We start from the raw sequence: 25,053 nt of genomic DNA on the forward strand, positions 1-25,053 counted from the left end.
TCCATATGTCCAAAAAATACAAGTTTTTATCTAGCAATTCAAGAATATTTAGGAGTACTGTGTAAAATTATATGATACGATGTTGGGTTTTGTTTTATTTCTGTTCCCTACTCATGTGTACTCAACAGCAGGCATATTGTAGGATCAGCTTAATTATGAAGTTTTATGGGGATTTTATGTTTGTTTTCTCTAAGTTTTTCAAGAAAAGGCTGCATAATCAAAAACATCTTTGTAGGTGGATCTCTTGATTTTTTTTTAAAAAACATTAATGTTTATCAGCAATATATTTTTTGAAAATCCATTCTAGAAATAGCTTAAAATGCCAGTAAACAAAGTGGGGGTTGGTTTTTTTGGTTTTGTTTTTCACCTGAGGTCAAGTGTCCAGAATTTCTCTTACAACAGAAAATAGAAATATGTATTTGAAAATTTCCTTTTTTGGAGTAATGAGGTCCACAGATCTATGACATTGTGCACTCTGCTCCATGCAGCCCTGGAGGCAGATCAAACCTGTCAATCAGAGGCAGGGAGGTGTGGCTTCACCACTGAGAAACTGCCAGTTGAAACACTTCCATAGTTTATGAAAAATTAAGTGTGCTATATCAGTAAGGAAATTTAAGCATTAAGACTACCTAGAACAACACTTCTGCAGAGCAAGGAATTCAATTAAAAATTTGAGTGACAATTAGTAATTCAATATCTTTTCCCAGTTAACAGCCCATTCAGGGTGTGTTGGGTCTGTGAACTTCATTACTCCAAGAATGAAAATTTTCAGATAATACACAGATACATTTGATTTTTTTTCTAAGTAAAGTCTACAGATCCATGACACTGGGATTTTTATAGCTGTGTCCACTTAGAGGGGAACTATATGCTGTTATGTGTATGTGAAAGGGGATAACCCTTTCCTAATAGTTACTGGGACCCTACAGCGAGGGGCACCTGTCTAATGAAGGAAGCATCAGACTATGACTGGATGTCCAGCTTGTAGAATTTTGAAGGTGCCATGAACAGGTGACCAGAGGTGGCTGCTTTACAGAATTTTTTTTTCTTGTATGAGGCATGCGATCCTTCAAACTAGGGAAATGCGGTCTAGAATAAATTATTATAAGGTGGGTGCACAACTGATTGAAAGACCACACTCAAAGAGCAGGTATCAATGGCTCACTGTCAAACTGGGAGGGTATATCTAGTGGCATCCTGCAGGGAATCGGTCATGGGTCCAATCCTAGTCAATATTTTCATTAATGACTTAGGTAATGGAGTGGAGAGTATGCTTATAAAATTTACAGATGACACCAAGCTTGGACAGGGTTGCAAGCACTTTGGAGGACAGGATTAGAAATTCAAAATGACTTTGACAAACTAGAGAATAGGTCTGAAATCAACAAGATGAAATTCAATAGAAACAATGCAAAGTACTACACATAGGAAGTTAAAAAATAGATGCACAACTACAAATAACTTGCTAGGAAGTAGTACTGCTGAAAAGCATCTGGGAGTTATAGTGGATCACAAACTGAATATGAGACAAGAATGCGATGCAGTTGCGAAAAAGGCTAATATTGTGGGGTGTATTCACAGGAGTGTTCTATAAAAAACAAAGGAGGTAACAGTCCCACTCTACTCAGCTGGAGTACTTTGGCCAATTCTGGGCACCGCCGTTAAGGATATGGACAAACTGGAGGGAGTCCAGAGAAGAGCAACCAAAACAATAAGTTTAGAAAACCTCACCTATGAAGAAAGGTTAAAAAGCTGGTCATATTTAATCTTGAGAAAAGAAAACTAAGGGGACGACAGACCTGATAATAGTCTTCAAATATGTTAAGGGTTGTTATGAAGACAATGATCAATTGTTCTCCATTGTCCACTAAAGGTAGGACAAGAAGTAATGGGCACTAATCTGCAGCAAGGGAGATTTAGGTTAGATATTAGGAAAAACTTCCTAGCTATAAGGGTATTTAAGCTGTGGAATAATCTGTTAATGGAGGTTGAGGAATCCCCACCATTGGAGGCTTTTAAGAATAGGTTGGACACCTGTCAGGGATAGTCTACTTTTACGTTATCCTGCCTCAGTGCAGAGGGCTAGACTAGACGACCACTTGAGGTCCCATCCATTCTTACACTGCTATGATTCTATGAAGCTGCCATGACTCTGAGGGAGCATGCTCTGATATTGGAAGATGGAGTTACGCTTTTTTATTTGTATACTTTTGAGATACAGTATCTCAGCTACCTGGAAATGGACCATTTCAAAACCTTGTTTCCCTTTGACGCTGGCTAATAAAGCACAAAGCATTCGTTCTTGTGATCTGTGTTAATTATATACTTTGAGTGCATTGCAGCCATCAAAAACATGCCACAATTTCTCTCTGGAGTTTGATGGAGCTGGACTGAAGGATGGAAAAATTTCCTGTGCTATCTGGAGCCTGGAGTTATTCTTTAGTATGAGCAGCAAAGTGTCTTGTGGCACCTTATAGACTAAAAGACGTTTTGGAGCAGGAGCTTTCGTGGGTGAATACCCACTTCGTTGGACATGCATCCAATGAAGTGAGTATTCACCCACGAAAGCTCATGCTCCAAAACGTCCGTTAGTCTATAAGGTGTCACAAGACTCTTTACTGCTTTTACAGATCCAGACTAACACGGCTACCCCTCTGATATCTTTAGTATGAATAGAGGATTGGTTCTGAGTACCTCATTAGCCTTAGGGAACACACAGTACTGAAATTCCAGGAAAAGTGCTCCTAAGTGAAACAACCTGTGAACAGACATGATTGTCATTTTAAAAAAATCATAATGTCAAGCAAGTAGAGAAAGATTTTCATTAACGGTTCAACTGGAGGGCCTGTAATGGCACATTGGCACTAAAAACTAAGGCCCATAAAGGAACTTTATGCATGTCAGGATAATGTAGAAGCAATGCTTCTCTTGTAAGAAAAATACTGGACATCTGGGTGAGACTAAATTTGCTGCTTGTTCATTGCACAAAAGATGCTAGACAAAGCAGCAACTTGATCTTTATTTCTGGGAAACTAAAATTGTGGATATCAACTCCCTGAATAACCTCTTTGCTTAAGAGACTGTTCAAGAACCAGGCAGCTAGGCTCAGATTGTCTGGATTTTGATGCATGACCGGCTCTTGTATTATCATTAGGGCTTGACCGAATTCACGGCCATGAAAAATGCATCATGGACCATGAAATCTGGTCTTTTGTGTGCTTTTACACTTTCCTATACAGATTTCATGGGGAAGACCAGTGTTTCTCAAATTGAGGGGCCTAACCCAAAAGGGAATTGCTGGGGGGTCACGCTATAGCCAGCCTTAGTTCTCCGCTGCCTTCTGATCTGGGCAGCAGGAGAGCAATGGCTGTGAGCGAGGCACCCTGCTCTGAAGATGGCAACCTGCCAGCAGCAACACAGAAGTAAGAGTAGCAATACCATACTGTGACATTGCACTCCATATGATTTTATGAAAATATGCTAGTGTGAATATAATGTAACTGGAATATGCTTCATGCAAAAGGTCTCTTGTAAGGTATTACAAAGCTTATAATCTACTGAGTGTGTTGATCCTATTTGTATGAATGTATCATTCTTGTATCTGAAACTAGGAATATAAAATATAACTGAGTTCCTATTGTAGTTATTCAAAGTGTGGGCCATTAATGGTGGTTTAGAATCTTGATGGCACTCATCAAGTAGGACAACTGACTGCAGATGGCTTTGTTTGCTTGCAAGCCTTCCTGAGTCAGACTAGAAAAAATGAAGGCTTGGGGTCTCACAGGACATGTGACCCTGTCACCTGGTACTGGAATCCATCTTAAACCTGGTGCTTTTCCATTTAGAAGGAGGGGTGGGGACCCAAAGAGCCAAGATTCCCACTTTATGCCAAAGGTATATAAGGAGGTGGAACAGAACAAAGGGACTGCAGTCATGAGAAATCCCCTAACTACCACCTGAGCTGGAACAAGGACTGTACCGGGGAAAGGATTGGGCCCAGACTAGAAAGGAGTCTTGTCTGTGAAAGAAGCTGCTTAGAACATTTCTGAGGGTGATGTTTCATCTGTAATCTTACTATATTAGGCTTAGATGTGCATGTTTTTATTTTGCTTGGTAATTTACTTTGTTCTCTCTGTTATTACTTGGAACCACTTAAATTCTAATTTTTATATTTAATAAAATCATTTTTGCTTATAAATTAACTCAAAGTAATTAATTCCTGGGGGAGCAAATAGCTGTGTATCTCTCTCTCTCAGTGTTAGAGAGAGCAGACAATTTATGAGTTTACCCTGTATAAGCTTTATACAAAGTAAAACAGATTTATTTGGGGCTTGGATCCCATTGGGAGCTGAGTGCTAGAGACAGGAGCACTACTTAAGCTCTTTTCAGATATGTCTGCAGCTTTCGGGAGATGTGGTTCAGACCTGGGTCTGTGTTTGCAGCAGGCTAGAGTGTCTGTCTCAATAAGACAGGGTACTGAAGTCCCAAGCTTGCAGGGAAAACGGGCTTAGAGGTAATCTCAGCAGATCAGGTGGCAGTCCCAAGCGGTTTCTGTGACCCAGCCCGTCACACATACCATGCCACCTTTACTTCTGTGCTGCTGCCTTCAGAGTTGGGTGGCCGGAGAATGGTGGCTGTTAAGGGCTCAGCTTGGCAGGTAACAGAAGGGTGGCAATACCACACCATGCCATCTTTACTTCTGCACTGCTGCTGGCAGCAGCTCTGCCTTCAGAGCTGGGGTCCCAGCCAGCAGCTGCTGCTCTCTGGCCACCATGGTGTTGCTAAATCAAAGAGCAAGGACCTGTATAGGAAATGTTTTGCTGCAAAATCAAAGTTTAGGAAGTATCTGGGAGACTGGTGAATTGGTGTATGGAGATTGGCATCATTTAAACCTACTGATGTCCTGCAGGCCCTTTTATTGATGGCAGCTAGTGTGGATTTTAGTGTTTCCATTGTGAATTTTGATTTTTCTTTTCAATAGATCTGTTCATTTTCTTGATGTCAAGAAGCGGTTTGTAGCTTGGACTTTTTTTTGGGGGGAGGGAGGAATAATATACAGCAAAGCCTGTTTTTCTTCTGAAGAGGTGGGACAGGTTTAGTTGCTCCCATTTATAGGAGATTTAGGATGGCTGTCTGCATGCCCTGATTCCTCCTCAGGCAGAAGCTCTTAAGCTGTGCAGTTTTTCTTTTTTTTCCAATAGGTTGAGCAAGACCATACTTGCAATACTGTCCACCCACCTTAGCCCTGCTTGTGAAAGCATGTGGGGGCACTTAGGCTGTCAAAATGACAATTCTCTCATTTACTTATTCTTGTTGGCTTCATGCCCTCAACAGTTTTCATGCCCAAAGGAGGGGGCTGTGCTTATGCCTGCCTGGAGTTGGCTGCCTCTGAATGGCCTTTATAGAGAGGAGGCCACTCTTTCAGGTAAAACAATTTCTCAGTTAGAAATAAGTCCTTGACCAGTAGGGAAAAAGGCCTGTTTATCTTCAGTGGAGCCAGCTGGATGAATTTTGATTGGTGCACACTGAGGAACCTTCTGGTCTTATAGAACGGGATAGAAGGAAGAAGTGGCAGGCAAGAGGTTCATCAGTGCCTGCCAGTTCTTCCACAGCTGGACTGATGTCCCTCTTAGTGCTCCATAGCTAGCTGCTGTGGGAAGGAGGTGGTAATGAAGCGTGGCAACCTGCAAACAGAAGCTGAGAGCAATAACCATGACATTAGGGCCAAGTGACCCACAATGAGAGCTGGCACTGACAGCCCATTACCACGTGACAACCTGCTGCAGCATCTGAGGACAACAGCCCACTGCTTTCCCAATCTTTAGGTGTGGCACAATGTCCCAACCTCACTATTATACAGTCACAGGGTACATTGAGGATTATCTGCCCTGTTACACTCCAGGAAGGTAAGAGGAGGCCCCTGAATCAGACTCTTCATAAGATGAATGGTGCTACGTTTGGGTGACTAGTGCGGTCTGAACATCTGTGAAACCTCTTTTTTATGCCTCATCTTGGTGGTTCCTCCTCCTCAGGAGCAACATTTCAAACAGATGGTTCCCTGGAGGGAGGGGGATAGGGCCCTTGTGGTTCCTCTTTCAAGTAGCACTCTTTCCAGCATAAAACCCCTTTTTCTCAGGGCAAGGTTCCAGCTGGGGGCTTCCCAGGGTCCCATGCTTTGTGTAAAGGAGATCCCCGGACATGGCCTGGAGTTAGGCTGATGCCACCTCAGGGACACCAAGCTGAGCCACTGCAGGGCTGGACAAGGGGCCTGCTGTGCAATGAAGGAAGAGTGTGGCCTGCTCTCTTTGCTCTTTCTTTAGATCCCCAGTAGTAGCTCCCTGCCCCTGAAGCCATGTGGGGGTAGGCACTGGGCAACGGCTCTGTGGTCAACAGACATGGCTATGGGCAAGAGCTCCAGGGGCTGGGCAGGAAGCTTCTCTGACCCTTTGCTACTGTGCTTCAACCTATCTTCCCCCCACAATGGGCAGGGGAGAGGGAAAGGAGGGATCAATTGCTTGCTGGTCCTAGGAGGGTTGCTGTCGTCTGTGCCAGGCACAGGGAATTTTTCTTACAACAGACCTGGCAATGAAGCCATTTCCTCCCTTCTTTTTCTTTAAAATTTGCTTTAAAGTGGGTGCAGGGGAACTGGTCTGTCTGCCTGCAGCTGGAGAAACAGATGAAATTTGGCAATTTCTCAGAGATGGAGCCACACTTTCCCTGCCTCTGACTGACACGTTTGGTCTGCCTCCAAGGCTGCATACAGCACGATACCCAATGTCATGGATCTGTGGACCTCATTACAAATAAGAAATGTAAGTTGATAACACTATAGCAGAAGTATTGAACACAGAACACTTCCCACAACTAAACAAACTTATTGATTCACATTTGAAATATGTCCAGCATAACACTTAATAAAGAGATTACCGAAAGGTGAATTGATGGTAACCCACAGTATGCTTAACACAGGTCTCTGCACTTCCAAGATACAGCTCTGAGAATCAGAAGATTGCACTAAAGTCTCTGGTTTGAATTTTGTCAGGTTTGTAAATATTTGGAATTATGCACACAGACTGTAATGTGAGACAAAGGCACAACTATTTCATTGAATTGAATGATGTAAAAAGGAATTTGGGTGTATACAATACAGTGAAAGATTACTGGAAAGGAAATGAAGTTTCAGTACTATGTGGATAATAATATCTGAAGATTGCTTCTGTGTAATAGTGCAAACTGTACCCATGAACTGCAGTAGAAAGTTTGTCCAGGACCTCCTAGAAAATACTGAAGGAATAAGCTGAGTATAGTTGTTGTACTATGACATTTTACTTAATTTAAGTACAGCAAATTTCACCAGTCCTATGATTTATACAGTACACAAAATATGTACATAAAAAAAACCCAAACCCATCAAAAGGTGACCATATATCTACGAAATGTGCAAATTTCTTTTTTAATGCATGTTAGTTTAAACAAAGCATATGCAGGGATAGAATTTTACAGTAATAATGGAATGTACTGTATTCTAAATACCTCAATGATCTTTCATATCTACAGTGCAAACTTACAAGGCACAAACTCAATGCTGACAGTATAGTGTTGTAAGTTACATTCAGGCACATCTTAGAATCCTTTAGGAAAAAATCACAAAGTAACGATACTACTATTGTATTTTGTTTAGAGAGGTATTTTCAAAATCTTTAAGCATTAAATTGATACATGCTATGCACTGTATCTACTTAGGACAATTTAGCCCATCATCTCAAAATTGTAGCCTTTTACTACTTCCTCCCTAAATTTCCCAGGTTCTGAAAATAAGATCACAAGTTAGTTCCAGAACCATCTCACTTACAATATTCAAAGACTGGTTATACCTTGCAGGCCTTCAATTACATAATCTTATGCAAGTACTCTAAAACATTCTATATGTTTGGTTGAAACTCCTATTGAAAGTAAATCTGGACTAAAAAAAAAATCAGTGAAGAACTTTCTTCCAAGATTCTTAAATTTAGTAAGTCTTTGCTAGATTGCACAGTGACAGATGTCTATCAGCTAGTAGAATTAAAAAACAAAAATTTGCTGTTTTAAGGCAATAATTAAACACAGCATACCAGAAAGAGAGCCAAGTACCAGTTCAATATCTGTATCTATCATAAGTACTGGCCATTACATAAGTTCAAAATATTAGCCCCCATCACAGTGTTCTTTGCTTACCTATTTTACAGGACATGTACATCTGCAATATCTGATTTATTAGCAAATTTTTATGTATTTATTTAACTGAAAAGAAAGCAATTAATGTGCAGGCTAATTGACTTTCAGAACACTTGACAGTTACACAGGTCCTCTCCCACCCCCAAAAAGGTCATTTATCATTGGGCCCAATGGGACTTCATAAATAATTTATAGTCAGGCCTACCAGATATAGCCTAAAATTTAACATTTAGTAAAACTTAACTAATCTTTTAAGAGATTTCTAATATTTAAATACAATTTACCACATCACTTTTGCTTTGCCATATGATCCTAAAATTATACTCTTAGTATTACCTCTCAGTAGAAGACATTTAATAGACATTTGAGGAAAATAATACAATACAAAAGCTCAAAGGGTCTTTGCAAAGATATCTTCTATTCCATGTGCAAAGTAAGAAGAAAGTGATTTTTTTCATTGGCAATTATTTGAAATGCCATCAGTAAGGAGGCAAAAATACCTATAAAAGAGAAAACATAAGCTCGAATCTTCCACGACTGTCTTTGGTTTAGCCTTCCTGACCAAAGTCTTTTGTAAACTTCGTTAATTTTTCCAGATCCTGTTCATTTACTGTTGGTTTTGTGCTAGCCAGTGACCGTAGCATATCAGCCTGTCAGAGAAAGAAAACTGTATAGATGAATATATTAAGAACAGAAGTATTTTCATAAACACAACATTAGCAACAATATCACATCCAATAATCTTGCTGCTAATATGCAAACTGGGAAAAAATCATCAACTGGGACAGCCATGAAACATGGAAGTAAGAAGTTACACAAAAGTATAAATGACCAAAACATTTACGTGCATTCTTTCCATAATATAAAATATGTGGTCAATGAATAAAGACAGAAATGTCACTGATATACTTCTAACAGTGAAACCTTGGCCAGTAAAATTTTTAGGGTTTAACCTGCTCCGGTAACCAGCATACAACTTGGTTCATCATTGCTTAGTGGAAGTGAAGAATAACTTCATATGATAGGTCTGTCCATTGTTGCTCACTATCATAAGTGTAACTTCAATAATTTAAAATTTGGGGGAAGGAAATCAGGAGGAGTTCTCAAGTACATGCCATGGTACAATACAAGTTGAGTTGGTATATAAAGCAAATATTTTATAACTGATATCTAGCAAAGTTTAGCTATTCATGACTGACAGGCAAACTGTCTCAAAAGGCTAATATCGGTGTCATTTCAATTCAGCCAATCACCACTATGACACACTAGATTTTCCTAAACTTTTGCCCCGTTTTTAGCAGTCTATATCTATGAAGCCAGAGCCCTGGAGATAAAAAGTACTTACTAACATATTCAGGACAAAAAATTGTAGTTTCAATCATACGTAGTACTGATTGACTGGAGTAGGTACATTACAAACCATACTATTAAAAAAATCCCTGCCAAACACACGAACATTAACAGGGCTATTTTTTAGACAATGATCATAAATGAACTGACAACAGATATTACTCTTTAAAAAGAATCAACGCCTGATCTGATTAAGAACAAGAGCTGATTTCTAACACTGAAAGACAAAACATTGGATTTCTGCCAGTGAAGAACTTGGGTTTCTTAAATATGTCCAGCAAAACCAGCTGTAACAATCTGGGTCCAGACATCCCAAGGGGAGAAGAGGTTACTCACCTGTGCAGTAACTGATGCTCTTCGAGATGACTGTCCCTGTGAGTGCTCCACTCAGGTGTTGGTGAGACCCTGCACCTTCACTCTGAGATTTTTACAGGAGTACTCGTACCCATCGTGCACACGCAGAGCCTGCCCCCCAGCTCTGAGTGTACCTTAACAGTACATGTGCGTGACCAGTCTCCTCAGTTTCTTCTCTACAATGGAGGCTACCCCAACTCCAAAGTAGAGGGAGGAGGGTGGGTAGTGGTGCACTCACAGGGACACTCATCTCGAAGAATGTCAGTTACTGCACAAAGTGAGTAATCTCCTCTTCGAGAGATGTTCCTGTGGATGCTCCACTCCAGGTGACTTAAAAGCAGTGCATTTCAAGGAGATAGGGACTGGACCATGTGGCTGTCTGGGCCACGACGGGGCAATGAGAATTACTATAGCACAATCTGTCTGTATCTTTGTCAGAACTCTGTGGAGAACTGGTATTGGGGGGAAAGCATACGTTAAGTGTTCAGCCCATGATATCAGGAATGCATCTCTTAGGGACTGGTTGCCCAATCCCACTCTGGAGCAAAATTTGGGACACTTCTTGTTCTTCGCAGTCATGAAGAGGCTCAGGGTTGGATAGCCCCAAACATGGAATATATTGTGTATGATCATGTCATTTATCTCCCCTTCACGATCTCAGGGAAAATGTCTGCTTAGTTTGTCCGCAATGGTATTCAGGGCCCCCAGGAAGATCGGTGGCTGATATCCAGATGATGTTCACGTGGCACCAATTCCAGAGCTTCGTGGCTTCTGTGCAAAGCGAGTGAGATCGAGCCCCCCTCCCTGCCTGTTGACATGCATGCAATGTTGTCTATCATTATCTGAACATGTTGGTTCTGAATGAATGGAAGAAGTGACGGCAGGCATTGCGCATGGCTCGCAGTTCAAGGAGGTTTGTGTGTAGGGGGCTTCGGTGGAAGACCATCGCCCCTGGGCTGTATGGTGGGACATGTGTGCTCCCCATCCGGTGAGGGATGCATCAGTAGTCATTATAAGTGATAGGGAGTCCTGGAGAAAAGGGACTCCTGAGCAGAGGTTGGAGGGAACTGTCCACCATCAGAGGGAGTCTTTGACTCTGAAGGGTATCGATAGAGGCTTGTTTAGAGCGTGTACATTCAGTTTGTAACCAGTGGCCAACCAAGCTTGGAAAGCACTTCATGTATAGGCATGCATTTTTTACCATGAAAGCACACGAGGTAAGCCTAATAGTGTGGCCTAATAGTTGCAGGCAGTCTCGTGCAGTGACCTGGGGACTGTTGCAAAGTTTTGTAACTAGGAGCTTTATGGTGTTGAAACAAGTGAGCAGGAGAGACGCTATTCCCATTCTGAAATCGAGGTGCGCTCCTATTAACTTCTGTTGTTGGGTAAGAGATAAGGTGGATTTGTTTTTATTTGTAGGCCAAGGGAAAGGGAGCAAGCGACAGTAAGCTGCGTGGATCGAAGTGTTGAGGCTTTGAGGAGACAATTGTTGAGGTAAGGAAATAATATAATCCCGTTTCCTGAGGTGGGCAGTAATCTCGGCTAGCAGTTAGAAGAAAACGTTGGGGCAGTAGATGGGCCAAAGGGCAACACTCTGTATTGAAAATGTGTCGAACCGAGAGTAAAATGAAGAAAACATCTGTGGGAATAGTCACATGAAAATAGGTGGCCTGTAGGTCGAAGGCTGAAAATCAATCACCTTGCTCCAGTGCTGGGATTATAGTGGTGAGGGTAACCATTTTGAATTTTTGCTTTTTGATAAATTTGTTTAGCCACCTGAGGTCGAGGATCGGTCGCCATCCCCCATTTTTCTTTTCTGTTAAGAAGTAATAGGAATAGAAACCTCTCTCTCTGTGTTGTTCAGGCATGGTTTCTACTGCCCCCAGTTGAAGGAGATGTTGCTTGTGAGAGGAGCCCCTGAAGAGGGACAGGGAGGGTGGGCAGGAGGGAGGCAGGGAGAGGAAAGGGATGAAATAGCCAACTGTGACGACCTCTAAAGCCCACTTGTAATATTTCACCATTGATAGCAGAATGGGCACAGGCAGTGACCAAAAATAGGGGCAGGCGGTGTAAGCGCTGAAGTGGAAATATCGTTTTCTATACCCTTAACCAAGGCTTCAAATTTGCTTATTAGTTGAAGGGGGTTGAGACGCTGCTGAGGAGTTGGGACGGCGGAATTGGTATCTGGATCTCTGGCGTTGCTGTTGCTCGTGAGATCTATGGAATTGCTGGATGTACGCGGGGTAGCATGGTGGCTAGGAAGGCTGATATTTATATTGTCGCCTTCTGGTCGTAGGGGTTTAAATTCCTAGAGACCGGACAGTTGCCCTGGAGTCCTTCATGGAGTGGAGTTTGTCATTTGTGGTGGAGGCGACAGTGGTTACCGTCGAAGGGGAGATCCTCAATGGAACTCTGGACATCCTGGGGAAAGAAAGAGGACGAGAGCCATGACCGTCGGCGCATCACGACTGCTGTGATAGTGGACTGTGTCACAGCATTGGCCACAGCAAGGGCAGCTTGAAGAGCAGTGCAGGAGAGGATTTGTCCCTTGGAAACTATGGCTGTAAATTGCTTCTTTTCTTCTGGAATGTGATAAATAAAGTTCATGAATTTATTGTAATTTTTGTGGTCGTACTTTGCTAGAACAGCTGTATAATTAGCAATGCGACATTGCAATGTGGAATAAACGGATACCTTATGTCCAAGCAGATCTAATTGCTTACTGTCCTTGTTGGAAGGGGTGGAGTGGGGAATCTGGTGTTTGTTCTTTTGGTTAACTGTGTCTACTACCAGTGAGTTTGGCGCTGGGTGAGTAAACAGAAATTCCAAGCCCTTGGGAAGGAATAAAGTACTTCAGTCTGCTCTCTTACAGGTAGGCAGGCTTGCAGCCAGGGTTTGCCAAATGGCCTTGGCAGGTTCTAAAAAGGCTGCATTGATAGATAATGCAATTCCAGAAGAAGAAGAGGGCTGCAGGATGTCAGTTAGCTCATGCTGCTGTTCAGAGACTTCCTCCAGGTTAATTCATAGCTCATTGGCAATGCTTTTAAACAGGTCTTGAAATTTTGAGAAGTCGTCCGAAGATATCAGGGGAGGAGGAAACAATGCTTCATCAGGCGGAACAACTAGTTCTACAGGGTTAGAGGCAGGCCGTCCTTGCTCTTGCAGTTGTGACAGGACTGCCTGATGTCTGGAGTCAGTGGCAGGGTCGCCAGCTGGTGGTACCAAGCCGGTTTCATGTCTAGCTGCAGTGGTATAATACTTGGGACCACACTCATAAGGAACCCCTGGAGCCCAATATTGCCACTGTGGTGGGAAGGGCATCGGTAGTGCCATCCAGGGGTTCACGCACCATGGGGCAGGACCCTGGGAGTAGGACAAGGCAGCTTTTCTATGACCTCTCTTGATTGGGGTCTGTGAACGGGAGATCTGATAAGGTGAACATTGTCCCTGCAGCCCAGATTCCTCATCACTGGAGGAAAACTGTGCAGACCTTGCTTGAGTGTCTGGAGAGAAGTCAGTCTTAAGCAGGGGTGACTGCAGGATAGGTGACACCAGCAGGTCCCTTGAGTGTGTGAATTGTGGTGCCGCAGCACCTCTGTGAGGGGAGAGCTGTGAGAGAGGAATTTGTTGTGAGGAGGGGTTCCTCTGCACCAGCATCCTGAGCGTTCTGTCACTGCCGTCTAGTGAGAGAGGCAGCCAACTGAAAGCCTGAAGCCCTGGCACTGGAGATTAGCGTGACCGTGACCACTGCAGCCAGAGGAGCCTGGCGCATCATAGGTAGTCAGCTGGGAGAGCGTGGGGAGGGAAGCAGTACCTGGAGAAGGCTTATCCCTGCGAATACCCTTTGCGGATGAGAGAGACTGATGTTTTTGGAAGTTTTCTTTTGTCTCTTTGAAGTGGGGGCGGGAGGGGCGGATGCGGTGTACAGCAGAGTCAGAACCCGGGTCTGAGGCTGGTCCAAGGGATTTTTGCAGAAGGAGTAGTTTTAACTGCAGCTCCCTGTCTTTGCGTGCCCTGGTTTTCAACTTGCTGCAGTGGGCACATTTTGGGGGGGGATGTGGAACTCCCCCAAACATTTAATACATTTAGAGAGGCCATCTGAAAGAGAGGTAGCATCATTACAGTTAGAGCAGCGCTTAAAACCTGGAGAGCCAGGCATGTTGGAAGCGGCTGCGGTGACAGGAAAACGGTTTTTTGTTTTAATTAAAAAAGAGAAGAACTATCTAATACTGGTAAGCTAAACTAAGAGGGAAAAAAGTTGAACAAGGGAGAGAAGAAATCCTCTAATGAGTCTGCCGAGCTCCATCTCAGGCCCGGGATGGTGGAGAATGAACTGAGGAGATCAGTCACGCATGCATACTATTTAGGTACACTTGGGGCCGGGAGGTAGAGGGGGGAGATAGGCTCTGCACAGGTGTGACCGGTACGAGTACTGCTGTAAAAATCTCTGAGCAAAGGCACAGGGTCTCTCCAACACCTGGAGCAGAGCACCCACAGGGACATCTCTTAAAGAAGAACAAAAGGTTTGAACTCTCAAAATAAGTAGTTAAATCAACTGATTGCATACAAATGTTACAGTACTATAAAAATATATCGAGTAAACTCTTATGAAATCTTGTAATGTTCTAAACACAACCATTATGACACACACACACACACACACACACACACACACACGAATTTGTATATATAGAACACTGTGCTGCAACTTCAGTCACATTTTACAGTAGGGTGATGAGCACTCAGGCATGGAGGGGCACCTCCCAAAACAGTTGTTTACACCAGTGGTTCTCAAAGCCAGTCCGCTGCTTGTTCAGGGAAAGCCGCAGTGGGCCAGGCTGGTTTGTTTACCTGCCGCGTCCGCAGGTTCGGCCGATCACAGCTCCCACCGGCTGTGGTTCGCCACTCCAGGCCAATGGGGGCTGTGAGAAGCAGCGTGGGCTAAAGGATGTGCTGGTCACCCTTCCCGCGTCTCCCATTAGCCTGGAATGGTGAACCGTGGCAAGTGGGAGCCGCGACGAGCCAAACCTGCGGACGCAACTGGTAAACAAACCGGTCCGGCCCTCCAGGGGCTTTCCCTGAACAAGCGGTGGACCAGCTTTGAGAACCACTGGTTTACACAAACCCAGCTCCAGGCTTCAAGTAACTATCTGCAGTCCATCCCAGGAAAGGACAACGGTGAACCATTACAGTTAATGGAAAGTCTCTGAAATAACTCGAAGTTGAAAAGAACACAGTGGCTCCCCAACATCAAATCAGGAGGAAACTTCACAACTGTGATTAAACATGCATCATCATGGACTGAGAGAAAAAAAGAAAAAAAAAAAAACAGAAAAGGAAAATCCTTTTTAAAGCAGACTTGGAACTGAGCTGAATCCAGAAGTTGGAGGACAGTCTCATGGCAGGAGGCTGTCTGTGAACGCTGGATCCCTCCTATAGCTTGGGGTATGCTGGGAAACTGTATTAAGGCAATAGGTAACTTATATTAGAAAAGGGAATTTATCTGAGGGTATGTCTACATCTACAATTTTGCAGCGCTGGTTGTTACAGCTGTATTAGTACAGCTGTATAGGGCCAGCACTGCAGAGTGGCCACACTTACAGCAACCAGCGCTGCAAGTGGTGTTAGATGTGGCCACGATGCAGCGCTGTTGGGCGGCTTCAAGGGGGGTTCGGGGAACGCGAGAGCAAACCGCGGGGAAGCAGGTCTCCTTCCCCGGTTTGCTCCAGTGTTCCCCGAACCCCCCTGCAAACCTCGGGGAAGGAGACCTGCTTGCTCGGGGGTTCGGGGAACGCGAGAGCAAACCGGGGAAGGAGACCTGCTTGCTCGGGGGGTTCGGGGAACGCGAGAGCAAACCGGGGAAGGAGACCTGCTTGCTCGGGGGTTCGGGGAACGCGAGAGCAAACCGGGGAAGGAGACCTGCTTGCACGGGGGTTCGGGGAACGCGAGAGCAAAAACCGGGGAAGGAGACCTGCTTCCCCGCGGTTTGCTCTCGCGTTTCCCCGAACCCCCCTGCAAACCGCGGGGGAAGGAGACCTGCTTGCTCGGGGGGTTCGGGGAACGCGAGAGCAAACCGGGGAAGGAGACCTGCTTCCCCGCGGTTTGCTCTCGCGTTCCCCGAACCCCCCTGCAAACCGCGGGGAAGGAGACCTGCTTGCTCAGGGGTTCGGGGAACGCGAGAGCAAACCGGGGAAGGAGACCTGCTTGCTTGGGGGTTCGGGGAACGCGAGAGCAAACTGGGGAAGGAGACCTGCTTCCCTGCGGTTTGCTCTCGCGTTCCCCGAACCCCCCTGCAAACCGCGGGGAAGGAGACCCGCTTGGGGGGGGATTCGGAGAACACCGGAGCAAACCGCGGGGAAGGATACCTGCTTGATTACCAGAGAGGCTTCCTCAGGTATGCTGGGATACCTGCTTATTCCACGGAGGTCAAGAAAAGCGCTGGTAAGTGTCTACACTTGATTACCAGCGCTGGATCACCAGCGCTGGATCCTCTACACCCAAGACAAAACGGGAGTACGGCCAGCGCTGCAAACAGGGAGTTGCAGCGCGGGTGATACCCTGCAGATGTGTACACCTCCTAAGTTGCAGCGCTGTAACCCCCTCACCAGCGCTGCAACTTTGTGATGTAGACAAGCCCTGATATAGAAGTGCAAAGGCTGAGGTTATGTCTTCATGTTTATTTTCTGTGACAGTCAGATGTTTGCTTTCCCTTACTATTTCATCTTTGATCTGCGGATTTTCTATTAAATACAGTTTTGTTCATTTTTGTCCCAAACAGGTCTCTTTTGGGCAAACTGTGTGGCATGTGCGCACCATGGTGAACTGAGAGCTGGGGGGCTGATTTCACACCTTTGGGGGCAAGGAACCAGAGGGGGAAAGTTTAAGTGCCTGGGAGGACATAGTTGGGGAGACGCAGGACTAGAAGGGTTGTTGGTGTCACTGTGCAAAAGAGTAAGTAGGCTAGTGAGCCAGAGTGACACCATATGCTTGTGGACTAGCTACTGCTATCAGGGATCTGAACCACTGCTGCACAGTACAGAGGCCCCCAAGTACCAGGGCAGGGGTGACAGGTTTGGGTAGTCTCCAAAGTGTAACAAAAAAGGTCTACATAGTACCCAAAAGTACAGTACATAGTACTGTAACAGACAAAAACCCTGTTATACCATCAGATAGAGATGCAGACTAGACTTGCAAAATTGGGTGTGCACAAACATCTGTGTATGACTAACTTATGCAAATACCCTGAAGGTGCACAGATACAATATGGCTAATGTTAATTTTTAGTTTTTGTTTGTTTTTGGGAAAGGAGATGGAGAAGCACTGAAACCTAAGTAAAGAGCTAGTTTCTAAAAAAAAAAAAAAAAAAAAAAAAGCTAATTCCAACTAGAGGCTTTCAAAATTAAAGAATTTTATCAGAACGGAGGGCAAAATTAGACTGGTCAGTTTCACATAGAAGTTCTGATACAGACAGTAAAATGCAAGTAGTCAGACATCCATGGTGAAAAATAGTATAGAACATTTAAAAACAAACTAAGAGAACAGGGTCACACACACCCAGAGCCATATAAAGTTCTCTGAAAGTGCAGCAAATAGACTCCTGCTATGACTGGCTACTGCTTTCAGGTATCAGAAGGGTAGCCATGATAGTCTGGATCTGTAAAAGTAGCAAAGAGTCCTGTGGCACCTTATAGACTAACAGACGTATTGGAGCATGAGCTTTCGTGGGTGAATACCCACTTCGTCGGATACTGCTTTCAGAACTCCCTAGTCATGCCAGAGATGCCATGTCAAAGGTGCCTGTCATTCAACTGACAACTTATAAATGTGTGATTGTCTTAAAAATAGAAAAAAAAACAAAAAAAAATGGGGAATCGTAAGAACCTGAGGTGGTGTGCTGCCCAGTAGGCAACAAGTGCCTTGGGGCTAAATCCTATTTAGTCTGAGGCCTGGTCTACACTACGCTGTTAAACCGATTTTAACAGCGTTAAATCGATTTAACACTGCACCCGTCCACACTACACTGCTCTTTATATCGATTTAAAGGGCTCTTTAAATTGATTTCTGTACTCCTACAAAACGAGAGGAGTAATGATAAAATCGATATTACTATATCGGATTAGGGTTAGTGTGGATGCAAATCGAAGTTATTGGCCTCATTATTTTACAGTAGCTACCCACAGCGCACCGCTCCAGAAATAGACGCTAGCCTTGGACCATGGACGCACACCACCGAATTAATGTGCCTAGTGTGGACGCGCACAATCGACTTTATATCTGTTTTATAAAATCTGTTTAAGCTAATTCGAATTTACCCTGTAGTGTAGACGTTGCCTGAGATAAACCTACTACAAATTAAAAGTCCCCCAATGCAGATTACTTGTACTCCGAGTAAAAGTTGTAGCTAAAATACCCCAGCTAGTACTTTTAAATTTCATGAGCGCTGATGATCTGATAAAATCTCTCTTTCACTACTTGAATAGGTACAACATGGACAGTAGCAGCTCAAATCTCTCCCCAACTCTCCCTCCAGCCAAATATCCACTATTTTGTATAGATCTGGTCTTGCAATTCTTGGAAAAATATGGCAGCAAGTGTCATGTAACAGATTTCACTACATTGACTGAACTGAAATCGAGTGAGACAAAGACTATGATCTGTTTTATAAACAGGATAGAATTGTTGTTTCTCTACACACAATAAATGTATTCTATGCTCCAGAGTAAAAATTAATTATTTTAAAGAGACGAGTATAGGAAGGGAGGGGGAGAGGAGAGGGGACCCTGATACACCTTTATGCAAAATCCACTGAAACTACCATTATACACATATATAATCACTTGTCACAAAATTGTATTTGATAATAGGAGTTTTCAGCAATATTTTCAATCTGTAAACACCAGCCTGCAGTATAACAATTGACTATATTCTCTCAATACAGCAATACAATCCTGAGATTCAGGGATGACAGTGATGGAAAAGGCTACCACACAATTAACAGCTGATAAGAGAAAGGTGGTAGCTGCATGTCAGCTGATGGGCAGGATGAATACAGGGAAGCTGTAAGTCAGGGTGGGGAGAGTTGGCTCTGTATAACAAAAAGGGCTTACAATTGTTGAACAAACTGTACCAGACTCATGACTAAAATGGCATGCTGGGATTAACTGAGTGCTGATGTGTGACTCAGCCCTTCTGAAACCAGGCCACTAATTTAGGTGCCTAACTTCAAGCACCCACGTTGGAAAACTTTGCTTTAAGATTATCATAAAGTTCTATGAAGCATGAAGAAATGCATTTCGTAATGAAAACGAAATTCTGACCATGGAAACAACAGGCTCCAACAGCTTATCCCCTGGGACATCCATCCAGGTCATTTCAATCGCATTAGGATCACCTGGGGAGCATGGAGTAAGCATGTCTTCTACCAAAATATTTGGGTCAGCCAGTGACGGTGCTCTTATCTGGAAACAAAAATAAATAAATAAATAAAATCATACAAATGAAACATTATAGAAAAAAAAATGTATAGACCACTGACAGAAGATAAAAAACCCAGATGCCAATCAATACATTATTTGCTGCAGAAAGTAATTAATGTTGAAAGAACTTTTCACTATTTTCTATGCAAGGAGTGGGAGAGAGGAAAGTTATTTTATTCTCGCCTTCCAAAAGATTCTCTATTGGTAAACCACCGGTTAGGTCTTATGTTTTCAAAAAATGTTAATATTTACTAACTACAGTTGCAGCATATAAGATTCTTGACAACTGAAATAAATTTTGGCCTTATTTGAAAAGAGTGCCCTCTTTTTAGTCTGACTTCCCTCCCACTAGTAGGTTCCACTTTCTTGCTGAAGTCCTGTGAAACAGAAGCCAGATCTTTTTGACCATGAGGGCAGTGGCAGCAACAGCTGAACATAAAGATCACTTCACGGAAATCTGTTGCTTCTTTGGGGATTGGGTAAGGTCTAAGTTCTTGCAGATGACTATCAGTGCCAAAGAAGTTGCTTGAAGTGCTTCTGAGAAGCAACTATATGAATCTATAAACAGGATTAGGGAAATGCTAAGAGTGCCAAGGGTTACAGTGGACACCCTTTCCACTTTCTGGTAATTGTGCTGGGCGATTTGCCCCTACTATCAGCCTTCCCGTAACATCTGGATAGTCATCCTAGAGTGCATAGCAGATAGGAAATCCCCAGAGGCCCCTTGTAAACATACAGCTACTGCTTCAGTCTCTTTGGAGCTGCTTTCCAGCTCCTGCATTACAGAACTTGAGATGGGAAAGTGGGGCCATCTAGTGGAAGTAAAAAAAGTAATCTTCAGAAGGAACACTGATAGACAGCACTAGTATAATTTTTCCCACCCATGTGCGGAATGAATTTTGTTATGTGTACTAATGTGGAAGTGATGTGTGACACATCACCTCCATACTGGTGCACATAACAAAATTCATGTGGCAAGGTGGGGCCAAGAGGTTCTGAGTGTGCGAGGGAGCTCAGGGTTGGGGAAGAAGGCTGGCGTGCAGGGGAGAGGGGTGTGAGGGCTCTGGCTGGGGGAGTGGGCTCTAGGGTGGGGCTGGGATGAGGGGCTCAGGGCTGGGGTACAGATGGGTGAGGGCTGTGGAGTGGGGTTGGGAATGAGGGGCTCAGGGCTGGAGCAGAGGGTTGGGATGCGAGGGGATTAGGTGCTGGGTGGGGGTGCAGGCTGTCCTGCCCTGGGGCTACAGCAGAGGGGTGGGGAGATTCCCTCCCAGCAGCACCTGGGCTGGGGGGAGGTGCACCTCTCCCCACCGCAGCAGCTCCAGCGGGGCTGGGCTGGGCTAAGGGCTCCTCTCCCTGGTCATGGCAGCACCAGCAGGCCTGGGCTGGGGTGTCTCTCCCCAACCATGGCAGTTCTGGTGGGCCTGGGGAGGGATTCCTCTCCTGGGCAACTCTGGAGGGGCCGGGGGACCTGCATGGTCCTAAATAGCCTGCTGCGTGGCCCTGCAGCTTACAGGGAACCCAGTTGTTGATTACTCGCAGTTAACTCATGATTAATTCCAATTAATGGTGATTAATCACAATTTTAATTGCACTATTAAATAACAGAATACCAATTCACATTTATTAACTATTTTGGATGTTTTTCTACATTTTCAAATATATTGATTTCAATTACAACACAGAATACAAAGTATGCACTGCCCACTTAATACTATTTTTCATTACAAATATGTGCACAGTAAAAATGATAAACAGAACACAGTATTTTACAATTTACTTCATACAAGTATTATAGTGCAATCTCTCTATCGTGAAAGTGCAACTTACAAATGTAGATTTTTTGTTGTTCCATAACTGCACTCAAAAACAATGTAAACCTTTAGAGCCTATAAGTCCACTCAGTCCTACTTCTCGTTCAGCCAATCGCTCAGACAAACAAGTTTGTTTACATTTATGGGAGATAATGCTGCCCACTTCTTATTTCTAATGTCACCAGAAAGTGCGAACATGCATTCGTATGGCACTTTTGTGCTGGCATTGCAAGGTATTTACTGCCAGATACGCTAAACATTTGTATGCCTCTTCATGGTTTGGCCACAATTCCAGAGGACATGCTGTCATGCTGATGACGCTCGTTTAAAAAAAAAAAAAAGTGTTTAATTAAATTTGTGACTGAACTCTGGGGGAGAATTGTATGTCTCCGGCTCTATTTTACCTGTATTTGGCCATGTATTTCATGTTATAGGAGTCTTGGATGATGACTCAGCACATCTTCATTTCAACAACACTTTTGCTTCAGATTTGACAAAATGCAAAGAAGGTACTAATGTGAGATTTCTAAAGATAGCTACAGCACCTGACCCAAGGTTTAGGAATCTGAAGTGTCTTCCAAAATCTGAGAGGGAAAGGTTGTGGAGCATGCTTTCAGAAATCTTAAAAGAGCAACACTCTGCTGCGGAAACTACAGAACCCGAATCACCAAAAAAAGAAAATCTACCTTCTGCTGCTGGCATCTGACTCAGATAATGAAAATGAACATTTGTCTGTCTGAACCTGTCATCAGCATAGACACATGTCCTCTGGAATGGTGGTTGAAGCATGAAGGGACATATGAATCTTCACAGTGCATCTGGCATGTAGATATTTTGCAACGCCAGCTACAACAGTGCCGTGAGACCACTGGTTTCACTTTCAGGTGACATTCTGAACAAGAAGCAGGCAGCACTATCTCCTGCAAATGTAAACAAACTTGTTTGTCTGAGCGATTGGCTGAACAAGAAATAGGACTGAGTGGACTTGCATGCTGTAAAGTTTTACACTGTTTTATTTTTTAATGCAGTTTTTTTTTGTACATAATTCGACATTTCTAAGTTCAACTTTCATGATAAAGAGATTGCACTACAGTACTTGTATTAGGTGAATTGAAAAATACTATTTCTTTTGCTTTTTACAGTGCAAATATTTGTAATAAAAATAAAGTGAGCACTGTACACTTTGTATTGCTATAATTGAAACCAATGTTTGAAAATGTAGAAAACATCCAAAATATTTAAATAAATGGCATTCAGTGTGATTAATCCCGATTAACATTTTAAATCGCTTGACAGCCCTAGTTTATACATTATTTCCAGTCATATATCCAATATATATATCCTATATACATATACATATACATATATATATATATATACATATACATATGACCAAAGTTAACTTACTAGGTTTTTAAGCAGCATAACTAGTGTTGACAATGCTATTTTACATTGTCATTTGTTATATTATACATCCTCAGTAATTCAGAATACATGCAAACTGCTTTTAAAGTACAGGGATTTTGGGGGGAATGTAACAATGAGTCATACTTTTGACCTACTGAATATTTTGCTTGGTAGTCTGCCTATATGTTTAAATAGACTGTACAATTTTCAGAGCAAGGAATGGTTTACTCTGCTTTGGTACAGCACTTAGAACCCATAAGCCTTGATCAGAATCAGGGACACACTGAGCTAATATAATAAGAATAAGGGTAAGCTTTTGACACCCATGATTAAGGTAACTGTATCCCAGAAGGCACAACAGAGCAGATAGGCTAAGCTTTTCCTGAAGCAGCACTCCAGAACACTGGTAAAACATTTGAATAGAAACAAGACTACATGTCCTGACCATCTGCCCTTTTGTTGCTCTATAAACTGCAACAGTACTGTATTATTAGATGGCTCTCTGGTACCCAAGTTAGAACAAAGTTGTAGATCTCTGTGACCACCTCAAGAAATTTTATTCTTTGTAGCTTGATGTGAACAAGATCAAAAATGCTAGAGAGGGTCAAGTTTTAGTGCCTTTTTCTAGGATATGATTGGATTGGAAGTTTAGTTAAGATGACATTTAAACACAAGTTAAGGTATACTTAAAGTGTTCAGCAGATAATTTCAGACATCTTCACCAGATAAAGAAACCACTTGGGAGATTGTCAGATGGAAGGTGACTTTATGTAAAGTATAATACAGGGATTTTATGCTGAACCAGAAAAAACACATGTTTTCTAAGAAACACAACTGTAGGATTGCTTTTATTGCTGCTTGACATCAAATTTCTAAATCTAGGGATTTAAACTGAAACTACCAAGCTATCAACTAAGCTTCCTTTACCAGTATAAGAACTGTGAATAGTAAATAGTATATACTCTGGACAGTTATTACCTAATTCCCTTCCAGGCTGTAGAATTTTTTTTTAAAAATCTCATACTGACTCAATCTGTTCAAGATTTGGAATAAATTATCCTTAGTAATCCCTCATGCAGCTTCCTCAAGATGCCAGTGTAACTGATAGTTGGTCTACTGGATTTCTCTCTAGATCAAAGCATTTTTTGAATTAGGATCCCACAGGTCTTTTTTTTTAAACCAGAGGTTACAATCAAACAAGGAGCAGTAGTAAAAATCCAGCAGAAAGACATTAGGTTTGCTGACATTTCCCTTCAGGAATATTTCCCTTCAGGAAGGCAAGATACCAGTCAGTCTTAAAATAGATGGTGGATAAGTCCCTGCTTAAGAAATCTTTCCTGACACTGACAATATTACTAGTTATTCCCTCATTTCTACTCTTTTTAGGGAAGGCTATGGAGAACACTGGGATAAAGCAGAGTAGATGGATAATTTAAATCACTGATTTAAATCAATTTTATTTATGATTTAAATCAGCAAGCAGGAAATCTTGATTTAAATAATCAATGTTAGAAGTCTTGTTTTGGATTTTTACTTTTTATTTTCCTAAGGAGTTGATTCTCATTAACTAGTGACTATTAAAACAAGTTGATTTACAATTAAATAGGAGTATTTACACAACAACATTTTCTTTTTTTGCTAACCAGGATATACTATACATGGTTCCTGAAGGAACTATATAGTTTTACTTACATTTATTCAGATTCTTAATTTTGTACCTCTTTATTACGTTAGAAAATGGTGACATGCATTTCTCATTTATTAGATTAATTTTTATTTTGTGTCAAGCTATATTTAGAAGGAAGTTGGATTTAAATTAAAATTAACTCTGTATTTAATTTTTTTACTAATTAAATAAAACTACTTCAAATGTGCTTGATACATGAGAAAAAAACAATTATTAAAACTTGTTTTGCATTTGAAACAAACATTTTGATTCCAGGTGCTTAACGAGTAACTTTCACCGGTTTTACTTTAAGATTCCAGCTGGTATTGCTTAATTTAAAAAAAAAAATTAAATAGATTAGAATGAAAGTTTAGTCCTTAACACACGTCATCATAATTTCATATTTAAAATCGTTTTATTTTAAAAAGGTAAATGTACTTACGTTATTTATTTTAAAAATATCAGTGTTTATCCACCATCAGGATAAGGCACTTTCAGTTAAATCTGGAGTACAGTAGTCAGGCTGTATCACATGAAAAAAAGCTGTTGATCCCTTAGGTTAGCAGTCTATTCATGGTGATGGAATCTAAACAGGTTTGTCTGTTCATTATCAGATCTTTTAGCAGCCTTTGGTACTACTGACCACTTAGCTGCTACCATTCGTGAAAGAACTAAATGTGGTTCTATTCAGGGTTTAAGGCTACTATAATGGTCCCTGTTAGGCATGAACAAGTAAAAGGTCAGGGATGAAGTGTGGTCTTTATTAGAGCAGAAA

The 25,053-nt window shown here is 42.5% G+C and overlaps 1 protein-coding gene across 1 annotated transcript in view; it reads right to left on the reverse strand.

The window, feature by feature from the left end:
• Positions 1 to 7,434: 7,434 nt before the first annotated feature.
• Positions 7,435 to 25,053, reverse strand: part of VPS4B (vacuolar protein sorting 4 homolog B) — a 50,906-nt gene continuing 33,287 nt past the window's right edge. Inside the window, exons 10-11 of the mRNA XM_050940110.1 lie at positions 19,236 to 19,376; positions 7,435 to 8,864 (exon numbers count right to left, since the gene is read on the reverse strand). Coding sequence (XP_050796067.1) covers positions 8,763 to 8,864; positions 19,236 to 19,376 — 243 coding nt within the window. The 3' untranslated portion in view covers positions 7,435 to 8,762. The remainder of the gene's footprint in view (positions 8,865 to 19,235; positions 19,377 to 25,053) is intronic.

This window comes from Gopherus flavomarginatus, chromosome 2 (genome assembly GCF_025201925.1).
Source record: "Gopherus flavomarginatus isolate rGopFla2 chromosome 2, rGopFla2.mat.asm, whole genome shotgun sequence".
NCBI lineage: Eukaryota > Metazoa > Chordata > Testudines > Testudinidae > Gopherus > Gopherus flavomarginatus.